Consider the following 16882-nt stretch of genomic DNA (forward strand, 5'->3'; position numbering starts at 1 on the left):
TTAGCACCTCTTAGACAGTGCACACACTCTGGGGGACGGGCTATGGGGGAACCGCCTGAGGTGTGTGGCCGCGGGGCCTGGGCAGGGTGGGTCTGCGTTACCAGCAATGGCGTGGTTGTGGGGCCCCCCCTGCAGGCCTGGGAACACGGCAGAGTTGATGAGTGACTCCAGGTTGTAGCGAGTCTCTTTGCCCGTCTTCGGGTCCACGCTGCGCACTCCTGGACAGAAGACAACACGGGACATGGGACAGGCGATCCCCCGTTTTCTCCCCACCTGGACAAAGACCCGGCCCCACTCCTGGAGGCGATGCTGCTGGCCAGGGAGGGTGCTTGCTCCCAGGGGGGCTGGGTGGGGGAACCACCCTTCAAAGGTCAAAGGAAGGGGCTTCCCTGGTGGTGCAGTGGTTAAGAATCCGCCTGCCGGTGCAGGGGACACGGGTTTGAGCCCTGGTCTGGGAAGATCCCACATGCCACGGAGCAACTAAGCTCGTGTGCCACAACTACTGAGCCCACGTGCCTAGAGCCCGTGCTTGGCAGCCCATGCACCGTAACTATAGAAAACCCGCGTGCAGCAACAAAGACCCAATGCAGCCACACACACACACACACACACACACACACACACACACACACACACACACACACACACACACACACACACACACACACACAGAGGTGAAAGGAAGGATGAAAATGTTCCTCCACTGATAGTAACAAAGAATATGCCTCGGGCATATTTCCTCAAAGAACTGTCCAAGAGAGCAGTCTTCCAAGGTGACTCCTTTGGGGGAGACGTGACTCATTTGGCCAGAAACGGAGAAGCTTCCTTTCTGAGAAAAGTTAAGGACCAATAATAAGAGCTGCCAGTGTCTCCATGGAGCTTCTTGTGAGCCAGCAACTGCTCTGAGCAGTTTCCCTAAATTCATTCATTCGATCCTCACGACAGCAGTCCCCAGGGACAGGCACTATTATTATGATCCCTACTCTGGAGGTGAGGAATTGAGGCACAGAGAGGCTGCACAACTAGCCGAAGATCACACAGCACATCCATGGCAGAGCCAGGACGTGCTCCGCCGGGAGGGTCAATCGAATGTCACCAACATACACTGGGGAAAACAAATGTCTCCCCAGCGGGTGGGAAAGGCCGCCTGCCTCAGAAACCTGAACACAACTGAGGAGGGGCCTCTGAGGGGCACAGAGGCAGCAGGGCCCAGAGAAGCCCAGTGGGCACGTGGTGTATCGAGTACCGGCCAGCGGCTGGGCAAGGGGGTCCCACAGGGGGTAAAGAGAGATGCGGTCACCAGAGGGGGGTTCTCTCTGCTGACGTGAGGTTAGTGCACCGGGACTGAAGACTATGGGACCCTAATCCTGCTTCTCAGGAATGGGAATCCCAAATAAGGGGACACATACACGGAGGCTCCATTATGGGAAGGAGAAACCCTCACTCAAGCGAGGAATTCCTCACTCAAACTACAGTTTACACATCAGTGTCTTATGGTTTGATTACTGAGTCCTTCTCTGGGAGAAACATGCTACAGTAAGTTCACCAAAATAACGCTGCACCGCGAGGTCTCCTGGAGCCCCGCCAGCCACGCACACCCTCCTGTCACCCCAACATCTTCCACCCAACAGGATAAGTTGAGCCACAGGACGCTGGCCCCCAGGACACCCTTCCCCTTCCCCCTTCCCCCGGACCTGGACAGCTGTGCTCAGGGCTTCCTGCTCTTTACAGCATCTGGCTCAGTCTTCCCGGCTCCCTAAACTGACTGTGGGCCCCAAGGAGAAAGGCAGCCCCGGCCCCCCAGGAGCGCACCCTTCCTGTAGAAGATCATGCCGGCGCGGCAGCCCCGCAGGGTCTTGTGGGTGGTGGTGGACACCACGTGGCAGTGCTCGAAGGGGGAGGGCACCACGCCGGCTGCCACCAGCCCGCTGATGTGGGCCATGTCGGCCATGAGATACGCCCCGTTGTCGTCAGCGATCTCGCGCAGCCGGGCATAGTCCAGGTTCCGGGAGTAGCAGCTGGTCCCTGAGACGGCAAGGGTGACACAGTCAGCTTGAGGGCAGAGCCGCCTCGGTTGGGCACGGTGTCTGGAAGCCGGCCTTGCCCCCTCTAAGGCCTGAGGATGGAAACGAGGGACGCCTGCAAATCCCGCCTGTGCCAAAGGCGACCCCCTGCTCTCTGCCCGTGTTGCGTGGCTGGGGCGGCCCCTGGCCATTACCAGCCCAACTAGGCAGGGGCCAACATGTCCAGATGCTTCTGGGGAACAGCGCAGGACTAACAGTCCTGAGAGAAAAGGAAACAGACCCAAGCAGCTCAGCTGCGTGGCAGAAACCAGCAGCGAGTGAGGACAGGGTGGGAACAGCACACAAGCTTGTTTGACAGGGGCTGGGGCCCTGCCGGGCTCCTCACCTGCAATGATGAGCTTCGGGTGGAAGAGGCGGGCGTTCTCCTCCAGCTGGTCATAGTTGATGTAGCCCGTGTCGGGGTTCACCTGTGGACAGCACGGAGACGGGGGCTTGGGCCACTTCCTCCTGCCTGGCTGTCGAGGGTAAGAGGACTCCCTCCACCTGCCCAGAGCTCTTTGCTGCCCTCGCGGCCAACCAGGATTTGAGGGCGAGACGGGGCACAAGCGCTTAGGCAACCAGGCATCATGGCTCTCGGACAGGATGCCCTGGGGGTCCTGGGGGAAGAGCAAGCCCTGCTCCTGACTCGCCGCAGAAGGAACCAGAGGGACAAACACGCAGCACGTGTGCAGGTGCAAAGGCCCCGCCGCCTCACCCCATGTCCGTCTAGTCCAGACACATGAGGCGAAAAGAAGAGAGAAAGGCTCGGGGACCCAAAGGCCACCCAGGCCGACGCTACTCGGGCACTTCGATTGTGCACCACGAGGGCCTGGGCACCAGAGGTGAGCCCCTTAGAACCAGTAATGGATCAGCAAGGCCCCCGGATAGAGGGCTGAAAAACAAAGGTCAATTATATTTGTGTGTATATATATATAAGCAGGAAAAAATAGAAAACGAAATTTTAATATCATTACATTAGTTTCGAAAAACTGTAAAATATTTAACAAAAGATGAACAAGACCTCTGCACAAAGCACTATTGAGAAAAACTTAAAAACACCTAAAAGAGTAATTAAGGCAGCGTGTGCTTGCAGGATGATCTGACGGACAGAACTGAGCCCAGAAGCAGAATCCTTTGTGCTGGAAGGCCACCCGCATGGTGAGGACGGGGGGCCCTGCAGGAAGGAGGCCTTCCTGTCACAGCACTAGGCCAGGTAGGTGCCGACCTGTCACCTGGGTGCCGACCTCACCCCACACACAGAAATCCCTTCCCAGCAGACCAGGGATCCATGTGCAGCATGTAAAACACAAAACTTTTTTTTCTCGGGGTGGCGGGGGGGAACACATTTCTTAGTAATTTCAGTTTATTAAAGTTGTGTTAAAGCACTTGTGCTGGGGAGTGGGTATAACCACAGAGGGGTCGCTGTAGGGAGACTTTAGGGGCAAGGGAGCCCCTGGGGATGAGGTGGTTGGAAGCCCCTGCCCTCAGCGGGGGTAGGATTCAGGTTGGGTGGGTGCCCTTTCCAAATGAAAAAGGTGCCTACAGCTTAGCACAGTTACAGAGCTCACGTGAGACAGCGCTGGGAGCAGCTGAAGGATGCTCTGGGGCTTTGTTTCAAGGGCGTGAACCGGTTCCTCCCCAGTCACCTGCACTCGGTGAAGAAACTGTTGTCTTTTTTTTTTTTTTTGCGGTACGCGGGCCTCTCGCCGTTGCAGCCTCTCCCATTGTAGAGCACAGGCTCCGGACGTGCAGGCTCAGCGGCCATGGCTCATGGGCCTAGCCGCTCCACGGCATGTGGGATCTTCCCAGACCGGGGCACGAACCCGTGTCCCCTGCATCAGCAGGTGGACTCTCAACCACTGTGCCACCAGGGAAGCCCTTGAGTGTCATTTTGATTTTTTTATTTTATTTTATTTTTTGTAGTACGCAGGCCTGTCACTGTTGTGGCCTCTCCCGTTGCGGAGCACAGGCTCCGGACGCGCAGGCTCAGCGGCCATGGCTCACGGGCCCAGCTGCTCCACGGCATGTGGGATCTTCCCGGACTGGGGCACGAACCCGTGTCCCCTGCATCGGCAGGCGGACTCTCAACCACTGCGCCACCAGGGAAGCCCGAAACTGTTGTCTTAATAAAAAATCAACAGCTGACCCACAGTAAAAAACTGGACATAATTCTCAAAAAGTTTTAAAAGAGATTGATTACCAAAAAAAAAAAAATCTGTTGCTACTCTCTCCCTCCACATTTTGCTTTTTAAATTTGTGGGATTTTTTAAAAAGGTTTTTTGTATCTTTTTAAATCTTGAAAATTCAACAATACAACAGCTCCTGGAGGGATTCACAGGCATTCATCACAAACTACAGAGGGGCCAGAGCAGCAACAGGGAGTGGAGAGGAGAGGAGAGATTCCTGCTGCGGTTCCTCTCTCTGCCCGTGTGGGGCGACTGCCGGGAGGTGACAGTCCCACAGAGAGGGCAGGGGCTGGGGAGGGACCTGGCAGGGAGGCAGCCCGGTGGGCAGAGGAGGGAACCCGCTGGCTGGATTTTTCGAAGAGCAAAGTTAGCTCAGCGAGCGTAGTGCTGCGCGGCTGCCGAGGCTCGGTCGGTGGCGGGGGCGGGGGCCACGTGGAAATGACCAAGAACGGCCATTCGACAAGAAACACCAGAGACGGGTCCGGACACAAGGAAGCAGCACCCTGTGCACAACCGCACCACAAGCCACGATGCAGGTTACCTGCTGTCCACCCCACTCTGGTCATCCCTGTTGATAAGCCGCCATGCCTCTGCAAGCCCACCAACCTTACATGTGGTTTTTGACCACACTGTTTGTGATGACGAGGGCCGGTCCCATGCTGGGCACAGGTGGGTATTGGGTGCAGCTGGGTGAAGTCAGGTCTGGCGGGGGCGGCGGTGTAGACACAGGCTACTCTCACCATGCCAGGCGTGGGTGGCCGCACAGCCCCGGCTCTAGCTCCCCAGCTGCAGGGACTCGGCCGGCGTGGAGGGCTGTGTGCTGGGGCCACCCCTGGGGGGTCTGTTTGTCACCCCCTCTCCCCGGTTCTGGACCAGCCAGCACCCCGACTGCGGCTGAAAGCCCTGGGCAGTCGCCTCCCCGCCCGTCTCCCTGCGCCTCAGCTCAGCCCCTAGCACTCCGGCCCCTGCAAGCCCTGAGCGCCCGAGGGTCCCCAGGGCAGGGAAAGGACAGTGGCATGGGTACTTCCTGAGGTGCCTGGGAACGAAGCTCCATATTCCCATGGGCGCACCCAGTGCTGGAGGCTTTGAGAACAGGCTGTGGAACTGCGGAGAGACGCACTTGTACCTTGTAGGGCATAGATTCGAAAAAGATGGATGTAGCAGAGACCTTCTTCTTGTTGGTCATGAACCCATGGGTCAGGTGGCCCCCATCGGGCAGGTCCAGGCCCATGATGCGGCCATGGGGCTCCACCAGGGCTGTGTACACGGCGAAGTTTGCTGGGGAGCCTGGAGCGGGCAGACCAGGGAGGTGTGATTACTCCTGCCCACAAGGCCATCGACCAGGGTGGCCAGAACAGGCCTGGCCACGATGCACTCCTCTGGCCCCAGGTGGGGACATTCAGAGACGGGGGCTGCCCGGGAGGCGCTCGTGCAGCTAGCAGCCGAGGGCGATAGGGGAAGACCCCAAGCCCAGTGGGATCCCCAGGAGGCTGGCAGGAAGGGGTCTGCCCAGGCCTGTCTGGACGTGGTGATTACCTGAGTAGGGTTGGACATTGACTCCCCAGCCCTGGGGGTCAAGGCCATAGACCTGCAGCGCTCGCTTCTGACAGAGGACCTCCAGCTCGTCGATGAATTCCGTTCCGCCGTAGTACCTGCGGGGAAGGCAGGGGACGTGAGCCCACGCAGCCCACGTCTGCACTGAGGACGGAGGAGCAAGGGTGAGAATGCACACCCTGAACCCACGCGACAGCTTCCGCCAGCGCCCAGGGGGCTGTGTCTGCCCATCTGTAAGGAGGGGCGGATGGACCTTAGGGACACTGGCATGGCTGTGTGATCACCTATGTAAGGTGCCTACAGGAGTCAATTCACAGGGGCGGGGTGGGGAAAAGTGGTTGCATTCTAATAAAATTTTACTTTTGGTTGAGTAATTCCATATCAAAATTTATCATGCATTTGTATTTTTTATTATTTGTATACTAATACTTGTACTAACTCAATCCAGAAGAAAATTTTAACACTTAGGCCTTGTGGTCACAAACAGCTTTAAAAATTTTAAACTAAACGTGTATACATTTTTTGAGTATAGTGAAAACCACGTAACATAAAATTTGCTGTCTTAACCATTTTCAAGCATTCAGTTCAGTAGTGTTACATTGACAGTACGTTCACGTTGCTGTGGAACAGATCTCCAGGACACTTGCATCTTGCAAACCTGAAACTCTGTACCCACTGAATAGCAGCTCCCCACCCCCTCCTGCCCCTGGAATCCACAGTTCTACTTTGTTCTGACAATTCCAGGAACTTCATCTACGTGGAATCATATAGTATTTGTCTTTTTGTGACTGGTTTATTTCATTGAGCATAACGTCCTCAAGGTTTATCCATGTTGAAACAAGTGTCAGGGTTTCCTTCTTTTTTGAGGCTGAAGGACATTCCAGTGTATGGATGGACCAGTTTGTGTATCCACTCATCCATCAGTGGACACTCAGGTTGCTTCCACCTTTTGGTGCTTGTGAATAATACTGCAATGAACATGGGTGTACAAATATCTATTTGAAGTCCTGCTTTCAACTCTATTGGCTAAACACCCAGGAGTGGGATTGCTGGGTCATATGATAGTTCTATTTTTAGTTATTTTTAGGAACCTCCATACTGTTTTCCATAGTGGCAGCACCGTTTCACATTCCCACCAACAGTGCACGAGGCTTCCAGTTTCTCCACATCCTTGCCAACAATTGTCATTTTGTTTTTTTGATGGTAGCCATCCTAGGGGGTGTGAGGTGGTATATCACTGTGTTTTTTGTTTGTTTGTTGTTTTTTTGTGGTACGCGGGGCTCTCCCTGCTGTGGTCTCTCCCGTTGCGGAGCACAGGCTCCGGATGCGCAGGCTCAGCGGCCATGGCTCATGGGCCCAGCCGCTCCACGGCATGTGGGATCTTCCCGGACCGGGGCATGAACCCGTGTCCCCTGCACCGGCAGGCGGACTCTCAACCACTGTACCACCAGGGAGGCCCTCACCATGGTTTTGATTGGCATTTCCCCGATGGTTAGCGATGCTAAACATCTTGCGTATGCCTGTTGGCCAGAGTTACTGTTTCATGGGTACAGAGCTTTGATTCCACAAGATGAAAAAGTTCTGGAGATGGATGGTCACCATATCGAGAGTGTACTTAATGTCACTGAAGTTTTCACTTAAAAATGGTAACTTTTACGGTATGCGTCCTCACAACACTTCAGACACCAAACGTGTGGGGGTTTTTTCCCTCACACCGACCAGCTCTGACAACCCTATTGCCCTACAGTTCAGTTCTGGCCTAGCTGCCCCGAGTTAGCGCCAGACCTACAGGACCTGCAAGGTTCGGGGCCCCCCATTCCGTGTGATGAGCCTGGGGTTCCTGTAACACCCCCTTAGGTCCAGCAATTGCTAGAAGGACTCACAGAACTCAGGGCGGCACCTTACTTACTGTTCCCGGTTAATTATAAAGGACACAACTTGGGCTTCCCTGGTGGCACAGTGGTTAAGAATCCGCTTGCCAATGCAGGGGACAAGGGTTAAAGCCCTGGTCCGGGAAGATCCCACATGCCGCGGAGCAACTAAGCCCATGCACCACAGCTACTGAGACTGCACTCTAGAGCCCGCGCACCATAACTACTGAAGCCCGTGCGCTTAGAGTCCATGCTCCTCAACAAGAGAAGCCACCGCAATGAGAAGTCCGTGCACCGCAACAAAGAGTAGCCCCCGCTATCCGGAACTAGAGAAAGCCCGCACACAGCAATGAAGACCCAATGCAGCCAAAAATAAATAAATAAAATAAATATTAAAAATAAATAAATAAATAAATAAAATAAAGGACACAACTCAGGACAAATGAAGAGATGCATGGGCAGGGTATGGGGAAGGGGCTTGGAGCTTCCACGCTGCCCCCCAGGCACCACCCTCCCAGCACCTTGATGTGTCTGCCAGGCAGCACAGTCCCCAAGCCCCGCTGCTCAGGGTACTATGACGTCTGACTGGTGAGATCGGCTGCCACGACTGACTGGGTCTCCAGCTCTCCAGTCAGGCCACCAGCCCCCATCCCGAAGCGCTCGAGGGGCCACCAAGTGCCACCCCCTTAACCCACACTAGGTTCGGTGGGGAGGACTCATCGTGAGTAACAAAAGCTGCTCAAGGGATCTGGGAGCTGTGTCGGGAATGGCACAAAGCCCCGATACCCTTCTACCATACTCTTGGGGTCCAAAGAATTGAACACTTTACCTGAGGGAGACTGAACGGCACACATATTACATCTCAATAAAACTGTGATACAAAATAAAAACCAGAACTTTGTTTTTCAACTTGTATCAGGCAGCTGTTAATGCTAGATCAATATTATTTTCAAATATTAACTCTGATCACTAATAATGTTCCAAAAGGTTAACTGACGTTACTAACAAAACATGAAAATGAAAATGGTTAATAATCACCTCTTAAAAGAGTATTTTACCATGAATAAATGAGTTAATTATCTACACACCTATTTAAGTTTTTAACAACAGTCTTATTTGGTTCAGGGAAGGAAGTGAGAACCACAGAACTAATCTTACAGCTGAAAGGGGCTTCGCGGACTGATCTGGAGGGTCCCTTCTGCCTCACGCTCCCTGCTCTGTGACCCAAAGGGCCTGGTCTCCCACAGCTTGCGGGAGAGCAGCCCACGCCAGGGACAGAGCTGTGGACTGGCAGGATGTCAGGCTGCACCATTTTCCAGGGGAGCAAAGACAGGACGGGATCTGAGCTCACTGCAAGTCTCCCACAGAGGCAGCTGGGAGGGGAGCTGTGGCAGGAGCCACGTGGCAACAGGGCCCATAGGACTGGAGCAGCCTCCTTCACATATTCCCCAAGTCCTTATCTGAAAAGGGGTGAGCATGCTTACTTTGTGGTCGGGCTGTGGATACCTAAAAATGAGGGCATGTGACCATGCTTCACGCTGCTAAAATGTGATAAAATGAGGCTCGGGGGTGAAGAAAGTCAGAGAGTGCTCAGGGAGCAGCAACGGGGTCCCGGCTGCTGTCCCTCCCCACCCCGACTTTCCCCTCCATCCCCTCCTCCCCCCTGCCCCCACCTGCCCTGGCGCCCCATTCTGTTCTGAGCTAGGGATTCGGTTTTGGCCTGGGATCCAAGCCACGATCTTCAAGTCGACTTGACCCTCCAGAGCAGATGCCCCTCACTCATGTCGCCATGGGAACAGGGCTGGGGGGGGTACTGCTGTGGCCACGGCACCCTCAGCCCCAGCAGGAAGCAGCAAGGCTTCTGTACCACACCTCTCTGCAGAGGCACCTAAGCATTTTCTACAAGGTAAGCTGGAAATGCCGGAACCCCCGGGGCAGTCTGGGGTTTGGAGTGTGTGTGGTTTTCCAACATCAACGGCCAATTCTCGGACACCAACTAGGTGTTCAGTGATTCCACTCGGTTCCGACACTGATCACCCAGAGTCAGCACGGACCCACAGGCTGAGGGCTCAGGCCCACAAGTCTACCCCCAACTTCAGACATCAGGAGAAAGTCCCCGGTCACCAGGCCACCCGCACTGCTGCCCAAGGTGGCTACAAATTCTGGGGTGCTCACAACCCCCTCAGGTTGGTTAATTCACTGGAGCAACTCGGGACTCAGGAAAGTGCTTTACTTATGATCACTGGTCTATCACGAAGGACTCACCTTGGGAACAGCTTAATGATGCGACAAGGTAAGGGAGGTGTGTGAGCCACAACCACTGCCCTCTGGCTGCCCCGCCCTGCCCCTCCCAGGGGGTTGGGCGTCGGGGGCCAAAAGTGCTGACCCTCTAATCAGTGTAGAATGGCATCTCCACTCCAAGGTGACCCTCCCTTTTCCGTGTCCTTTGGGACACAAGTGTACAAATTTGCAAAAACCTCGTGTTAAATTCTGGAATCACCATCTTTGCCTGATGATGACTGTAATAAAAACCAAAAATGAATATGACTTCTTGTGGTTCTCAGGGTGAAGGAGTTGACTGAAATCACTGGGTAGGTAAATCCAGCATTGAAAATGCAGAAACGCTTTCTAGTATGAGAGGTTATCTTCACTTAGGGGTCCCCTTCCTGCTACGGATGCGATTCCCCACACAACCTTCCACTAAGCTCTGACATTCCTCTGGAGGTTCAGCCACAGCCGGCAGCTGCACCTTCGGGCCTTGCTGTTATTCCAGAAAGGCCCCAGGGGGATGGTTCCAACGGACCCCGACTATCCTGCCCCGACAGCATTGGTGCTGCCACCCTCTGGGAATTGTAAGAGAGGAAACAGAAGGCCCCACTGTTGAGAACCTGGCTGTTTGCTGAAATTTCCACAGTTTTAGACTCCATCCTGATTTCACTGCCTCGGAGGCAGGCCTGGATGACACTCACGTACCTTTGGCCCGGGTACCCCTCGGAGTACTTGTTGGTTAAGCAAGAACCCAGGGCCTCCAGAACAGCCCGGCTGGCAAAGTTCTCTGAGGCGATCAGCTCCAGTCCGACCCTCTGCCGGTTACTCTCCTTCTTAATGATGCTGTACACCTGACGAGAAGAAAACAGGCGCTGAACACTGGGACGTTTCAGTTGAACGTTTTGCTCTGATCAAAGCTATAACCAAGTAAAGAGAAGAGACACTATTACACACTCATACTCTGCCCTCAGAAGCCGAGCATAACCAGACTAAGGTGATTCCCACAGCACCTAAGGAACAGAGGAAATCTTCCTCAAAGCTTTTAGCACCTGGCAAGGAATTAATAGGAAATGAATTAAGGAAGACAAAACGATGGAAGAGAAGATGATCCTTAAAACACATATCCCACAGAACTTTAAATTCTATACCATCTTGTTCTTTTTTTTTTTTTTTTTTTTTTTTTTTTGCGGTATGTGGGCCTCTCACTGTTGTGGCCTCTCCCGTTGCGGAGCACAGGCTCAACGGCCATGGCTCACGGGCCCAGCCGCTCCGCGGCATGTGGGATCTTCCCAGACCGGGGCACGAACCCGTGTCCTCTGCATCAGCAGGCGGACTCCCAACCACTGTACCACCAGGGAAGCCCCCATCTTGTTCTTTTCATCCCTACAGTTCGCCAAGTTTTCCCTCCTAAACCTTGTTCCTTGCTCCCCTTCCTTAAAATAAATGTTTAGATAAATCCGCAGAGACAGAAAATAGACCAGTGGTTGCCTAGGGGTGGGAATTTGGGGGGTGGATGGGGTGACTGCTAATGGGTTTGAGGTTTCTTTTTGAAGGGATTAAAAGGTTCTAAAAGTGATCGTGAATACTCTAAAAACCACTGAATTGTGTACTTTAAATGGGTGACTCGTATGGTAAGTGCATTCACTCATCTCACATATAAAGCTGTTGTAAAAATACGTAAATAAAAGATGCTGCTAGAAATACTCCTCTGGGGCTTCCCTGGTGGCACAGTGGTTGAGAGTCCGCCTGCTGATGCAGGGGACACGGGTTCATGCCCCGGTCCGGGAAGATCCCACATGCTGTGGAGCGGCTGGGCCCGTGAGCCATGGCCGCTGAGCCTGCGCGTCCGGAGCCTGTGCTCCGCAACGGGAGAGGCCACAACAGTGAGAGGCCCGCGTACCGCAAAAAAAATAAAAATAAAAATAAATAAATAAAACTGAAATACTCCTCTGAATGTAAGGAAAAACGTAAGGTCAAATCTCAATGACCGGCCGGTCCCCCTTCCCTTGGGAGCAGCCAGCACAGTGCTCTGCACTTCGCAGAAACTCAAATATTTAAATTTACCCTCAAAGGACTTTTAGCCACTTTGCAGCCATTGCCTATAAATCCGCCCTCTTACCCGAACCACAAGGCTGTCCCAAACACGGTTTATTTCTAGTGAGAACTAGAGGTCTGAACAAGGGCCTCCAACATCAGAACACCCGAGAGGACCCGCAGCCTCACCTCCATGTCGCAGTCTTTCAGGGGCTGCGCCAGCATCTTCTCATGCGAGGACCACAAGTTGGCATCCATGGGGGCTCCATTGACGGGAGTCGCCATCGCGCTGGTTCAGAGTCGCCTAAAAATGGGAAAACTTCCAACATTAAACTCAGTCACAGCTTGGGGCTTCCCTGGTGGTTCAGTGGTTAAGAATCCGCCTGCCAATGCAGGGGACACGGGTCGAGCCCTGGTCTGGGAGGATCCCACATGCCGCGGAGCAACTAAGCCCGTGCGCCACAAGTACTAAGCCCGCGTGCCACAACTACTGAAGCGCGTGTGCCTAGAGCCTCTGCTCTGCAACAAGAGAAGCCACTGCAATGAGAAGCCCATGCACGGCAACAAAGAGTAGCCCCTGCTCGCCGCAACTAGAGAAAGCCTGTATGCAGCAACGAAGACCCAACGCAGCCAAAAATAAATACGTAAAAAACCCTCAGTCACAGCTCAGTACCACCTGTCAGTTCCCAAGTCGCCAAAGTACTGACACACCCGGAGACCACGAGGACTCTTGCAGAACCACCACGAGGGCTCCCAGCTGGTCACCAGTTCATCAGGAGACCCGCCCTCCTTGCCTCGAGGCCGAACCAGCCTCAGGGAGCCCGACATCCCCTGTTCACAGCTGAACTTATCCTAGTTGTGGCTTAGCTCTAAGCCAGCTTCCTTGAAGGCAAGGACTGAGGGTTACTTTTTAAAAATCTCCCACAGTACCAGGCACAGCCATACAGGAGTAATATTTGCCAAATGAGCAAGTGAATTGCTGGCTTATGTATTATTCCTTCCATTTTTCAAGTACTGAAAACGAGACTCAGAAAAGTACCTTAGCCAAGGGCTGCAGAGCCCACTGGCCACGGAGGACGGACTCAAACCCCAGCTCACACTCCACGCACCCAGTGTCCCGCCGCCGGGGCTGCAGGTAAAGCGCGCGCTGGCTGGAACCAGGCCTCCCGTAAGAACCATGGTCAGAGGCACACGCCTGGATTCGGCATCACTGCAGTACAGCCAACTGGACAGGCGTGTGTCTTAACATGCGTTCCCACAAAGAATGAGCATTTGAGCTCAGTGGTATTTCTGCTCAAGTGAGAGCTTAAATATTTACAGGAACTTACCTCCTTTAATCAATAGTTGGCAGCTTTTCAGTGCTCTCCATGAATTAGGTTAAGTTTTCATTTCAAATTCTTTCCCTCAACAACTACTTGATGGAGGGCTGCAGCAGCCATGGCATTGGGATTGGGAACACAGTGGGAACCAAACGGGCCAAACCTTCATGGCGCTTACCGGGGGAGGCGAGCAGGGAACAGAGCAAGCACACTAAATGCAGGTGGATAACCGAGCCACAAGGACTAGAGCTGGGGGGGGCCTCAGTCTGGACAGTGGCTGTTGGAGGAGAGGACACCAGACGGAGCACTGGGTGTGTATATATAATATATATAATATATATAATATATATATAGGTCTCTGCTCCTAAAACCCCTGCAATTCCCTGGGTGATGGGAGTATCTTTTGTCCTGATAAGGCAACTCCAGGCGGGCTCCTGGATGGGGACTGGCCACCAGAAAGACCAGGCCATGATGAGAAGCTTCGCAGCACCCGCATGGCCAGCCCCAACTCCTCCAGAGAGGGGAGGGGGCTAGAAATGGGGTTAATGATCCATCGGGCCTCCAGGAAGAAGCCCCCATAACATCCCAGTAGCACGGGGTTCGGGGAGCAAACCAGGTGGGTGAACATTCCACACCGAGTGGGTGATGCACCCCAACTCCACGGGGACCCTCCCCGGCCTTGCCCCGTGCCCCTCTCTCTCCATCTGGCTGCTCATCTGTGTCCTCTGTCACATCCTTTAACGACCTGGTGAACCTAAGTGTCTCTATGAGTTCTGTGAGCTGCTCTAGCAAATGCTCCAGTCCAGGGGGATCCTGGGAGCCTCGGATTTGTAGACAAGCCGGACAGAAGCTGTGGGTCACCTGGGGACCCAATACTCGCAACGGCACCTGAAGTGGGTTGGGGGAGGCTGTCTGCTGGGACGGAACACTTGACCTGTGTGGTCTGTGCTAACTCTGGTTAGTGTCAGAACTGAGTTCAATTGTTAAGACACCAGCTGGTGTGGCAGGAGTGCTGGGTAAGGAAGTGTCTGGTGTCAGAAGTGCTGTGACTGGTAGTGGAGAGAGTAAAGGGGAGACACAGCAGAAAGAGCAGGTTTTCCTACACAAGTACAGACAGTATAATTTGCTAGACAAATATACCCAGTAAATAAATAGGCTAATAGTTCCCCAGTCACAGGGGTCCTCCTTAATCTCTGGAACAGCTACTGAAAAGACACCATCAGTAAACTTTAACCAGGAAATCCCTAACTGGGGCTTTTGAAGCAGCCGTTATTTTAACACACGAGCACAGTGTTATTAGAAATACGGCCGCTCCCACAAACCCAACAGTGAGTGCTGGGACTTAAATGCCACGAATGCTTCAGCAGCAGAAGCAGCACAGGCCACCGTGCCGGGGCCTCATCCACGTTGTGCCAGACGTGGAGAGACGTGGGTGCTCTGGGCACCCTGCCCACGGCTCCTCCTAACTCAAGCCCGGATTCCCACGTGCCCTCAGCAGGTGGCAAACCCACAGAAAAAGCACAAGAGACAAAACAGGCCCTCTGGTCCTAGAATCTCAAAGAAAAGCTTCTTTTAAATACTGACTACTCAAGGTTAAAGAGGATTCAAAGGTGGCAAGCAACACAGAGCAGGTATTTCTCAACCCAAGTAACTGAAGTCCTTTTGGAGCCCCATCTCCCCACCCTCCCCCAGGGGACAGTCAGATCTACCACCGTCCCTGAGAGGCACTCAGACCGGCTCTGCTCAGGAAGAAACTGGTCTCTGCTCTCCAGCTGTGGTCTCGCTCGTCTCACTCGGAGTCACCACCTGTGGCCCTCTGCCCTCTCTGCAATCCCTTCTCTTACCCAAGTTGCAAACTCGGAGTCCCAGGTCCTTCTCGACCCCGGGGAGGGTTCTCTGTGCGGCCGGCACCCTCTCCTAGGCGGGCAGTGCCCCCCTGCTCTCACTGAAACCCCGTGGGGGAGTTTTCCACCATGTATCCTGTTCCCACTCAGGTCAAGTCATCCCCCAAATGGAGTACTCAGTCCACACCCAACTTGAGTTCTAATTAAGCTTTTTTTTAAAACCACGAAGAAGCCTGAATTCTTTATTCAAACAATAACTTCAAAGTTCTTTGACTTGTTTCAATTAAATCAATACTATCTATTACAGATATAATCTATTATATGCTGGGGCATTCTAAACTACAGTAAGAAAAGCAAAGATCCTGAATGTGATGGTTAGTTCATGTGCCAGCCTGTCAGGGCTGAGGGACACCCAGATAGCTGGCAAACAAGTGAGACAAAGATCCTGAGACTGCTTTTTTAGATCAGAGGGAAGATCATTTTTAACTGATACTATATTTAGGGAAGACATACCTACCATCTATTCTTTGAGTCTGGAGGTTGGCTGGAAAACAGTACACCTTGAACTTCTATCATCTCTTTTGAACTGTGATATAAGTGCACAGTTCAGTGGCATTAAATACACTCACACTGTCGTGCAGCCATCCCCATTGTCATCTCCAGGATGCTTCCATCTTCCCAAACTAAAACTCTGTCCCCATTAAACATACTCTGTTCCCTTCTCCTCCAGCCTGGGGTAAAAACTATTCTAGTTTCTATCTCTATGAATTTGACTATTTCAGGTACGTCGTGTAAATGAAATCACACAATATGTCTCCTTTGTGTTTGGCTTAGTTCACATAGCATAACGTCATCAAAGTTCACGCATGTTGGAGCATGTGTCAGAATTTCCTTCCTTTTAAAGGCTGGGTAATAGTCCATCGTATGGATAGACTATGTTTTGTTTATCCATCGATCCATTGCTGATACCTGGGCTGCTCCCACCTCTTGGCTATCGTGAGTTAACACTGCTATGAACACGGGTGTACAAATATCAAGTCCCTGATTTCAATTCTTTTGGGTATAGGCCCAGAAGTGAAATTGCTGGATCATATAGTAATTCTATGTTTAATTCAAAATAAGCTTTTGGGGCCTCCCTGGTGGCGCAAGTGGTTGAGAGTCCGCCTGCCGATGCAGGGGATACGGGTTCGTGCCCCGGTCTGGGAGGATCCCATATGCCGCGGAGCGGCTGGGCCCGTGAGCCATGGCCGCTGAGCCTGCGCGTCCGGAGCCTGCGCGTCCGGAGCCTGTGCTCCACAACGGGGGAGGCCACAACAGTGAGAGGCCCGCATACCGCAAAAAAAAAAAAAAAAAAAAAAAAAAAAAAAAATAAGCTTTTGGTATTTAGGAGCTTTACTTCACTACTATTAGCCTACAATGGATTCATTCATTCCTTCAACAAATATTTATTGAGTGACTCCTATATCCCAGGCACTGAGCTAGGCGCTAAGAATACTAGGGTCAGCAAGACAGAGGCCCTGCTTTTATGAAAAGCAGGCCCTAAAAAAGTAAACAAGAAATACACGGGATAACTTCAGGGGGTGATGACTGACTGTTATGAGGGCAATAAATGGGTGGCAGGCTTCTGTAGACCGGCCGTGGAAGGTGTCTGAGCTAAGATCTGAACGGCGGAAAGGAGCCAAGCTTATGAGATGGGGGGAAAGAGCCATCACCAAAAGCAAAGGCCCTACAATGGGAAGAGGT

The 16882-nt window shown here is 53.0% G+C and overlaps 1 protein-coding gene across 5 annotated transcripts in view; it reads right to left on the reverse strand.

Moving 5' to 3' along the window:
- Positions 1–16882, reverse strand: part of SHMT1 (serine hydroxymethyltransferase 1) — a 62876-nt gene that overhangs the window by 3881 nt on the left and 42113 nt on the right. For all 5 annotated transcript variants that reach the window (XM_060081961.1, XM_060081960.1, XM_060081962.1 and 2 more), the window contains 7 exons: positions 12166–12280; positions 10648–10793; positions 5786–5901; positions 5376–5536; positions 2410–2491; positions 1813–2025; positions 102–218 (listed from right to left, as the gene is read on the reverse strand). In XM_060081961.1, coding sequence (XP_059937944.1) covers positions 102–218; positions 1813–2025; positions 2410–2491; positions 5376–5536; positions 5786–5901; positions 10648–10793; positions 12166–12261 — 931 coding nt within the window. In that variant the 5' untranslated portion in view covers positions 12262–12280. The remainder of the gene's footprint in view (positions 1–101; positions 219–1812; positions 2026–2409; positions 2492–5375; positions 5537–5785; positions 5902–10647; positions 10794–12165; positions 12281–16882) is intronic.

This window comes from Mesoplodon densirostris, chromosome 18, assembly GCF_025265405.1.
Source record: "Mesoplodon densirostris isolate mMesDen1 chromosome 18, mMesDen1 primary haplotype, whole genome shotgun sequence".
NCBI classification, from domain to species: Eukaryota; Metazoa; Chordata; class Mammalia; order Artiodactyla; family Ziphiidae; genus Mesoplodon; species Mesoplodon densirostris.